Source organism: Poecilia reticulata, chromosome 21 (genome assembly GCF_904066995.2).
Source record: "Poecilia reticulata chromosome 21, P_reticulata-male-v2, whole genome shotgun sequence".
Classification (NCBI taxonomy): domain Eukaryota; kingdom Metazoa; phylum Chordata; class Actinopteri; order Cyprinodontiformes; family Poeciliidae; genus Poecilia; species Poecilia reticulata.
Window position 1 is genome coordinate 1,634,793 of NC_088850.1, and position 10,818 is coordinate 1,645,610.

The 10,818-nt window shown below is 38.5% G+C and overlaps 1 protein-coding gene across 1 annotated transcript; it reads right to left on the reverse strand.

Annotated features, from left to right (window-relative positions):
• Positions 1-677: 677 nt before the first annotated feature.
• On the reverse strand, positions 678-10,730 carry LOC103457181 (NLR family CARD domain-containing protein 3). Its single transcript, XM_081602729.1, has 13 exons — positions 9,814-10,730; positions 9,680-9,745; positions 9,495-9,584; positions 7,740-7,838; positions 6,660-6,773; positions 6,207-6,314; positions 5,914-5,989; positions 5,526-5,754; positions 3,362-5,144; positions 3,105-3,278; positions 2,839-3,012; positions 1,954-2,000; positions 678-1,508 (listed from the first exon to the last, which is right to left on the reverse strand). Exons 1-13 carry the CDS (start codon positions 9,849-9,851, stop codon positions 976-978), a joined length of 3,531 nt encoding a protein of 1,176 aa, XP_081458855.1. The 5' UTR covers positions 9,852-10,730; the 3' UTR covers positions 678-975.
• Between the last annotated feature and the right edge of the window lie 88 nt (positions 10,731-10,818).

Consider the following 10,818-nt stretch of genomic DNA (forward strand, 5'->3'; position numbering starts at 1 on the left):
TTCGCCTGCTGCCATCAGAATCAGAATCCAGAAAAAAATTACTGTAAAATACGTGTTTTATTACAGTAGTGCAGAAAGTGAAATATTTTGCCATCACTCCATCAGTCCTTGTTTTTGTCATTTGTAAAGACGCTATGACCTGAGATTTGGTCGGTACTGGAGATCCGTTTGCATGTATCAGCTTCTCACGTTGTTTCCATATATTTGGTTGTTTTTAGTAAAATAAACAGTTTAAGGAAATCCTGAAAAGGTCATTAAAATAACATAAAGCTGGGAAATTATATTTTTACTTCATCAGTGTTTTTCTCCATGAATATATATTTTATTGCTACTTTCGAGATACATTACAAAATATAATCTAAGAAATCCACAAAATATGTAAAAAACAAAACAAAATGAGACTAAATGAAATGTGAAATTTTTAATGCCTAAAATTTATGTATTTAAGTTCCAGCCGTTTAATAAACTTTTCAGGAATGTTTTAAATATTGAATATTACTGTATTTTTATTATTTTTGTGTTGATTCAAAACATGTCCAAATCAATGTTATTCACAAAACACATTTTTAAAATCCATCTGTTGAAACAAAGTTACTTTGGTATTAAGACAGATCAACACAAATAATGTTAATAAAAGATTTTACTAAGATAAAAATCATCACACCACAGTGTCAATAGACATCAACAAAAAAAGTGTTTTTAATGGAAACTCAACAGCAATTTAGAAAACCAGTTTAATATTCATTTACAACTTTGAAAAAGGCAAATCTCAGCTGGTTATCGAGATTAACAAAGACAATAAAACATTTAAAGCATAAGAAGAATGACACATTGTTCAAAAATAACGTAAAACAATCAGAAAAAAAACGTTCATTGATGTTTATTCACTACTACAAATATTTTCACTTCCTCTAGTTTTATCACAATATCAATATTATTTATGCTGCTTTACATGATACTGAAAGTGGATTTTCCTTACAGGGAACACAGAGTCGCTGAGGAATCATACCAGAACCCAAAGCCAGGGTACAGCGGCTCCGTGAACGTGGCGTAGAAGGTGTGAACATGCGTCAGGGTGTCAGCAGACACTCGATAGTAAGACAGAGTCCCAGCAGGATAGTCCAGATACACTGCTATCCTGTGGGAGAGGCAGGACTGTGGCAGGGGGACGATGGCCATGTTGTTCTTGTGACAGATGGCGTAACCAACGTCGTCACAGCACCTCAGACCCCACGACAGTTCGTTCCCACCAAACCAGCATTCACTGCTCAGGCCCCTCCGGGTGAGTCGACTGTAGCTCACTGACACCAGAACCCTCCCACTCCACTCCACCTCCCAGTAACAGCGACCAGTCAGGCCATTTTTGCACAGAAGTTGATTCCATTCGAATCTGTCTGGGTGATCAGGGTATGGCTGTTCTTGGTTTACGATTTTTGCACTCTTGTTGTTGTCAAACAGAGCCAGCTTTCGGCCAGCTGTGTTTGGATCCAGTTCAAGTTCACAGGAATCTAAGGAGACAAAACAGGCGTAGGTCACCATTATGGTATCTACTTAGAAAAGTGCTGAGTCATGTTTCTGTTGGGTTTAAATAATGTCCAAAGTTAGAGTTCAGACAGAATCAAAGCTACAGAAAGCAAAATAAAAGAATCTTTACTGATAGAAAAAAACATAACTGTGAGAATTACGAGACAAACTTGAGTTTGCAAATAAGGGATTGTAAAAGCACTTTAGGTAGAAGGAAGTGCAGTTCAACACATCAGAAGCTGGTTATACTGGAATGATGATGGAAGGAATGTGGACAAGGAAACAAACCCAGGTGACAGATGAACAGATAAGTAGAGGAGGAGCAGCTGAGAAACGCCAACAACATTGCAAAACAGACAGATCAAATATGTCTGAAATGTCCCTAAAAATGCATGTGTAAAGTTTTTCTTCATTATTATTGAAACTTACACTTCTTCAGTCCAGGTGTGAGCCACTGCTTTCCACAGCTGTCCAATCTGCAGGAAGACAACAGGAGTGAAATAAAATGTCTCTGAATATGTTACTAATACGTTTCTACATTCAGAGATTATATGATCAGCTGTTTTCCACTCTTATTGATCAAGTCCAGGGTCAGTGCAGCGACCCACCAGGACATGTTGGAGAACTTTATGCGTGTCTCTGAACAGCAGGACTTTGTCTTTGCAGCAATACCTGCTGCAGCATCACCAACAAACAGGCCTTACTGGAATATTTTTAATCAGTAAAGTAAGTTGAGTTTTTCTTTATCTAATAATTTATTGAGCATCTATTCACTCGGACAAAAAGAACGCTGAACTGGACCTGCTTTTGGTTATTTTCCAGAAGATCAGACCTGACTGGTGTATGAAAGTCATTCTGTCTCCCAAAGCATTTATTTAAAATCCTTCAGCTTCACCATTAGGGAAAGACAAGTTAGATTCAATTGATTATTCTAATAACCTGCACTGCTACATTGAGATGTGGTAAAATTGCATGGTTCATAAGTTTACAGGAGATCTATAAAGGTTACCTTAAGCTGGAAGTTAGTAAAACATCCCTGCGGCTCCATACAAATCACTAAATAATTCCTGGCTCAGTCAGGAGCAAGTTGGAAAACAGAGGGAAAATCAATAATGGGTCCAATCTGAATCCTACGGGCCTGCAGGGCATTTCAGTCTGATTAACTGGTAGAAGGAAACAGGTTGGCCAGGTGAGTCTTCCTCAGTGAACCAGCTCCCTACAGATCCTCATCAGGGTCAAACTCAGCAGGTTGTGTTAACATCTCAAAGTGAGGAGTTGGTTCAGTCAAAGACAGGGAGAAGTTAAGTTTCAGACCTGAGTGTTTCCAGTTTGCAGTGTGGATCTTCCAACCTAGAAGACAGAAGCGTCACTCCTGAATCTCCAGGATGATTGTAACTGAGGTCGAGGACTTCCAGGTGGGACGGGTTGGAGGCGAGAGCTTTGGCAAGAGAAGCGCAGCCTTCCTCCGTGATTAGACATCCTGTAAGACTAAAAATAGGATGGGGGGGGGTTTGAAAACTTTACAAGCTTGGTTCAACCAAAGATTGGAAACAAGTGTAACCAGTTGAAACTGTTCTGACCTGAGGGATTCCAGTTTGCAGTTTGGACTCTCCAGTCCCACTGAAAGTAGCTTCACTCCTGCGTCCTCCAGCTTGTTGTTGCTCAGGTCCAGCTCTCTCAGACTGGAAGACTGGCAGCTTAAAACCAAAGACAGAGCTTCACAGCTTCTCCCAGAGAGGTTACAGCCGCTCAGTCTGCGGTTTAGGAAAAAGAACAGAAAACTGAAGGTTGTTTGAAATGTGAGAGACTAAATGTATGAAATCCTTTGTGCACCTACAGAGCTCTGTGTGAGGCTTTGACCACTGGAAGCAGTCTTAGCAGGGCTTCTTCTGAGGCAGAGTATTTCTTCAGGTCAAACACGTCCAAGTCTTCGTCTGATGACAGTAAGATGAAGACCAGAGCCGACCACAGAACCGGAGACAGTTTGTCTGTGGACAGACTTCCTGATTTCAGGTACTGTTGGATCTCCTCTACCAGTGAACGATCGCTCAGTTCATTCAGACAGTGGAACAGGTTGATGCTTTTCTCTACAGACACATCATCGCTGATCTTCTTCTTGATGTACTGGATTGTTTCTTGGTTGCTTTGTGAGATGCTTTGTGTTTGTGTGTGTAGGCCTCGTAGCAACGTTTGATTCACAGGCTGAGAAAGTCCTACCAGAAAGCGGAGGAACATGTCCCAGTGTCCGTTTGGACTCTGTAAGGCCTTGTCAACAGCGAGCTGATGAAGCTGGATTGCTGCAGAATTTAGCTCTCCTGTTTGTGGTGTGTTTTGTGCTGCCATCAGCAGGTTGGTTCCAGAGTTGAAGGTCAGATGAACATGCAGAGCAGCCAGAAACTCCTGGACACTCAGATGGACAAAGCAGAACACCTTGTCCTGGTACAGCCCTCTCTCCTCTATAAAGATCTGTGTGAACACTCCTGAGTAAACTGAAGCTGCTCTGATATCGATGCCACACTCTATCTGGTCTGATTCATAGAAGATCAGGTTTCCTTTCTGCAGCTGATCAAAAGCCAGTTTTCCCAGAGACTCAATCATCTCCCTGCTCTCTGGACTCCAGTGAGGATCTGTTTCCATCCCTTTATCATATTTAACTTTCTTTACTTTGGTCTGAACAACTAAAAAGTGGATGTACATCTCTGTCAGGGTCTTTGGCAGCTCCCCATCTTCCCTGGTTTTCAGCATATCCTCCAGGACTGTGGCATTGATCCAGCAGAAGATCGGGATGTGGCACATGATGTGGAGGCTACGTGAAGATTTGATGTGGGAGATGATCCTGTTAGCCTGCTTCTTATTTTTAAACCTCTTCCTAAAGTACTCCTCCTTTTTGGAATCTGAAAAACCTCTGACCTCTGTCACCATGCCAACACACTGAGGAGGGATCTGATTGGCTGCTGAAGGTCGTGTGGTTATCCAGAGGCGAGCGGAGGGAAGCAGTTTCCCCCTGATCAGGTTTATCAGCAGAACATCCACTGAGCTGGACTCTGTAACATCAGTCAGGATCGGACTGTTGCTGAAGTCCAGTGGAAGTCTGCTCTCATCCAAGCCATCAAAAATGAACAATATACTAAATTGTTCAAAACTGCGGATTTGTTTGCTTTCTGGAAAGAAGCGATGAACGAGTTCCACCAAACTGAATCTTTCCTCTTTCAGCACATTCAGCTCTCTGAAGGTAAACGGAAAAGTAAAATGAATATTCTGATGTGATTTGTCTTCGGCCCAATCCAAAGTGAACTTCTGCGTTAGGATGGTTTTCCCAATGCCAGCAACTCCTTTAGTGAGCATTGTTCTGATTGGCTGAGCTTTGTCATTATGAACCTTAAAGATGTCTTCTATTCTGATTGTTTCAGGACTGTCTTGTTTTCTGGAGGTAATTTCAATCTGCCTGACCTCGTGCTCTTCATTAACATCTCCGGTTCCTCCCTCTGTCATGTAAAGCTCCGTGTAGATCTGGTTTAACGGAGCTGAGCTTCCGTTTTTAGCAATCCCTTCAAACACATGCTGGAAATTCTTCCTCAGGTTAGTCTTATGTCTTTGCTGATACTTTGTTGAAGAGGCCCCTGTACAAAGAAAAGAAATCTGTGATATTTTTTATCATGTAAAATATGACATTTTTCATTTTATTTACCTGGAACAACTGGAATACCCCACCATTTTAAAGTTTTTATATGATTTAAGGCAAACAACAACTCCTAGAGCATTAATACAGGAAACTTCTCAATGTTGGCCTAATGTCACCCTGAGCTGCTGGTTTACAGCGGTGGGCACTCTACCACTAATGTGCTAGTAGAAGAGGAAATTCTTTAGCATTTTGATAACTTTGAAAATGTTTAACACATTTTAAAGCTTCCCATAAATTAATGTTTAAGTATAAATTCAAAAGCACTAATTTAGTTGGTTGTTTTGTAAAATTTAAGTTTTAAAAGTTGAAGTAATCTTACTGCTGTGCAGATAATCAGCCAGCCTCTTTTGCTTCATCCTCCTCAGAAAGTCAAGTGTGAGCTTCAGAAATGACTCTCCGCTGGTATTTTCCTCCTCTTCCTCACCCCCATCCAACACCTCTTCATTCTCTCTCTGGTTCTTTAAGTGTTCATGATAATCTGGTCCAACAACATTGAGGAATTTCTTTAGCTCTGACTTCACAAAAAATACCATGCTTTCCTCCAGAGCCTGAAACAAAAAGGAAAAAAATAAATATATTTATGTTGAGGGTGACTCCACATAACTGTGATCATTGCAACTATCATTAAATTGGACCATAAAATGCTCAAATTCCCAGAGGAGCCTTGTTATTTAACAATAAAGTGTTTGAACTAAAATGGTTCTTGCCTTAAAAATGGAGTCCAGATCAGTTTGATGATGAACAGACTGAACACTGAGAACCGCAAAGTCCTGCAGCTCATTACTGCAGAAATGACACATTTTAGCAAAAGTTATTTCAGTATTTACTTTGTATTGGCATCATCAAAATACCCAAATCCTTCAGCACAAGTTTAACTGTTTCATTATGAATTTCTGAAGAAAAAGTAGTTATGATGATCTTTCTTTACATAAAAATTTGTTTTAAATTATGATTATGATGTGTTTTTAAAAGGTAAACAGTTGATAGTTTGTATTCTCACCTGTTCTGAACAGTCTGGTGCCCTTCTTTAAAGACAGTTATTGGATCCATGGACCGGTCACTCTTCATAGATAAACAGCTGGATGAGGGTATGGCTGCTGTCTGGATCCTGGTAGACACAAAAGAACCAGAAGTTTACCGACAGTAAAAGCATTTCCAAGGAAAACCTAGATGTGGCCACAAGCAGCAGTGGTTTCTGAATGGACAAACAAAAATAAAACTCTGTCTTTTCCAGCGGCCATTGTACAGCACATACAGCACTAAAACCATCTGACCAAACATGCTTTAGCTTCACTTGGGGTTGGTAGGTGATTGTGGCATCACAAAACATTTATCATCACCCAGAAACACCTGGACAGGTTTTTTTAGTTTGTCCCGTTTCTAAAAGCAGTAGAGACCCAAAACAATTCTCTGATGAATACAGTGTTAGTTTGTTCATTATTTATATTCTCACTCTTTGTGTTCAGGCAGGTCTCCATTTTTGAAGACAGTTATGGGATCCATGGACCGGTCGCTCTTTAGCGACACGCAGCTGGCAGCACAGGAGGCAGATTCCTCCTCATCGATCCTGGAAGAAACAAAACAACCACATGAAGGAAACCTGTGGTGAGGATCAGCTGAAACTTTCTGAGCATCTCACAAAAACATCCGTCTGTGATCAAATGAGTCCTAAATGATTTAAACTTTAGCTACAGTTTCCAGAGAAAATCCTCTTATCTAATAAAGAAAACTTAAATAAATTTTGCTTTAATGTTAAAAGAATAAACAAATCCTCTTGTTTTTACCCTCATCCCTCATTTTAATACCCCTAATTGGGGGCAGTTGTTCCCCAACACATGGAACCACCAGCTGCTTTAGTGCCATGAGATTTATTACAGGCACAGATGGAGCTTCATTTATATATTTTAGTTATTTCAAATCAATAACCACATGATATTTAATGTTCACCTGGGGGGAAATCTACTCCAAAGAAGGATTAAATGCATTTTATGAAATTCTTAAGATGAGTAAAACAATTATTATAGATTGATTAAAAGTAGAACAGACTCACAAATTTACAAATTTACATTTCTCTTTTTACAAACTGAGTACTTTGTTTTGGGGCGGTGTCAAAATAACAAAAAAACTTAATCACAAAAATTACTATTACTAGTTTATAAATGTGTCCTGTTTGATCAGAAAACCCAATCTGCTCTGCCAAATACACACAGTGAAACCAAATCACTGGGCAAAAGCTAAATTAGGTCCGATTAAATGTTCTTTACGTAAAGCTCTGCCTTAAACAATGAATAATGTGTTTTCAAAATGAAATAGTTAATGGTTCTGTTCTCTAAAGGTCACCCATACTGATGGGAGCCGTTTGAACACGGTGATTGATCTATTGATCGATCCCATGACTGATCTCTGCTGCTGGATCCTGAGTAAAACCAAGCATGTTTTAATGATGAAACATGGTGTCTTTGAGTCAAATTAATAAAACTTCCACAATGCATCTTAATTTAAGAAAATCAGTATAAAAGCATTAGATCCTCACTGGTTTCTGTCTCTGAACACGGTGATTGGATCCATTGACCGGTCACTCTTCATGGACACGGCGCTGGTTGGAGACAGAACTGGTGTCTGCAGGCAGATGCTGATGGAAACAAAACAGTACAAGAGATTCACAGAGATATTTCTATCACCAGAAGCAGCTCTGAAATAAATGTTAAAAATAACAGATTTTACCAACTGATTTCAATCATTTAGGCTGAAAACATGAGCAACACATACCGACACTTACACCGGAGTATTTAACTGGTCTGGATATTTCTATTGAATAAAACCAAGTTAATATAGATACATTTTTTTATTTTTACTGTAAATCACTTTTTTCACAGTAGAACATAGATCAGACAGAAGTAGTGTCTTTATTTGGATGTTATTCATTGTTGATCCAAAAATTTAAAAAGGTTTTTGCTTGTTTTCTGTATTAAAAGAAAAGCATGAAGTGTTTTTTAAGTTTTTTGGCTTGACTGAAACAAATTTATGCAAGATATAGATCACTTTATTACAAGGTGGTTGCTATATTTAGCCAAGTTTAATAAATTAGACTAAAGCTGATTTGGTTGCAGTAAAGTCAGTAAATGTTGTTCTATGCTAAATCAGTCTAAGAGCCACAAATGGCCCCTGAGCCGCACTTTGGACACCCCTGGTATACAGCCAGAAGTGGCAGTCAGCCAAAACACTAAATAAATAAATGATTCAGAAAGAGAAAGGTTTGCTGTGATAATCCAGGATTTCAGAGGAAGAGGTATTCATGATCTAAACTGTTAAGAACTGCAAAGCCTCAACCATCACCTTATAATCCCACTAACTGGGATTATAGTATTTGCAGTAATTATGAGTGATGCCAGTTTGAGACTTTTTTTTTAGCTTGATGATGAAGTAAAGTTACTGATTCACTATGTGAATAGTTGCATTTATGCTACTTTTTTTTACTTCTGTTTTTGACCACTTCCATTTTACTCTCAACATAACAAGGTTAAACAAATGCACCTAAATATCTGTTTGACTCCCAAACCTCAATGTGCTCCAGATTATCAGAGGGAAAGACTGAAGTTTGACTTCTAAAGATAAAAACCAGCATTTTATTTTCACTTCAAAGTCAAGAAAATCTGGTTCAGCTGGGATTGCTTATGCAGGATGTTTTGTTTTGTCAATTATCCGTATCAAATTTTATTGTATTTTTAAACAGTTTAAGCAAAGTGCTGCAATTTCCTATAAAAATACTTAAGGTCAGGTGGTTTGTTCCCACTGAGTTTAACAGTAACCCTTTGGATTTGTCTTTTTACTAAAAATGTTTAACCAAACATCCGACAAACAAACTTTTTAATTAACTAAATATGTACCAACTATTGGATTTTGACATTTTAGTCTATAATATTCTCTGCGACTGTTTCCTTTAGATGACCAAATAAATAAATATTTCTAAAAACATTCAGCTAATCTGGCTCATTGTAGCTCATTAGTTGCATAACTTCATGCAGAACTCAAACAACCAAAGCAAAGAAGAAAAGTAGACGTTACTTAGTATTTATATTATTATATATATTTGTTACACATTCATTAAGGGACCTATGACTTTTTAAAACCATTTACCTCCTTAAAGAATGCACTAATACTCAGGAGAGAGGTCCAGGGTTTATTTTCTAATGCAGTTCATCTTGATGAAGTCATTTGAATACAGAGAAAGTTTCATTCAAAACAGAATGAACCTCAGATTTTAACTGAATCAGAACCAGATTCTTACGTTTTTCCACTGTTCAGGTCAGATTTGTCAAATAAATGGATTTTCTTCAATCGATCACTCTTATTGGTGTCTTGTTTCCGCGGTCGGAACCTGAAACAGAAGAAAAATCATAATTATTAATTAATTAAAACTATGACTTCACTACATTACTTCATGAATGTGACATAAAAATAGAAAATAATCACCTTGCGTCATCAGAGGGTTCAAATAATAGTCGAAGACGATTGACTGACACCTGACTGAGTTCAGAGCTGTGAAGTGGGAAAATTATGGTTAAATAAAGTGGAGAATATGGAAAAGGTAGACATAAACATCTTACCTCTTGGTCTGTCTCTCACGTTTCCCACACAGATCCATAGCAGAGTTTGAACTTTACAGAAACGCAGCAGTAGGATCAGTCCATGTTCACAACTTCCTTAGAGAACCGCCATACAAGACTGACCCAGAACCTGCTGAATCCGCCACAAACGTAATATTTTGATCTGTCCAAACCAACTAACTGCTCCACACTTAGATTATGAACCTGATTGAACACCCAAGAAAAGCTTCTGGAAGCTTCTCTTCCGTAACCTGCACAAGTGAAAATATTCAGACGGTCAAAGGCTTTATTGTTCCAGCGTTTCAAAATAAACTCATAATCCAGTCTGTCTGCTTCTGTCAGAGCATTTCCTGCAGTTTTTACAGATGAGTCAGACACGACACTAAACTGCTCCTGTTTAAAAGTTCAAAACATGTAAATGATTCCATAATTATTAGGATTTTACATTTTAGAACTCTAATAAATCAGGTCAGATAGTGACGGATATTAAATTACTCTTTTCCAACTTCCAGGTAAAACCACTGAATCAGAGCAAGCAGCTCATTGTCCCTCGTAAGTATAAACCATGGGGGTTTTTATCTCGTTCTCATATCATCAAAGCACAGAAACATAAGAGATGCCGAACCAGTCGGACCTGCGGCTGGGAGCCGGGTGTAATTCTAATACAGGAACAGGAGATGGAGCCTCGTGAGAATCAGGTCACTTCAGCAACAAATGTACTGCAAAGTGTGAGCTTTACAAAAGCTCACACTCCAACTTCTCCACATTTTGTTGCATCACAGCTACAGATTTCAACCTATTTTGGGGAGATTTTACAATGTGATACATTGGTTTTATTTTTTAAAATAAAGCCATAAAAAATATGTGTGTGAAACTATTTGATCCCACTGAGAAAATACTTTTACGGTTTGCTAAACTTACAGCTACATAGAAACTATTTCTAGCTCAGGTAGAACATCTTATTTGTTTTAAAGTCGAGATAAAGATGATGAAAGTCGAGTCAAT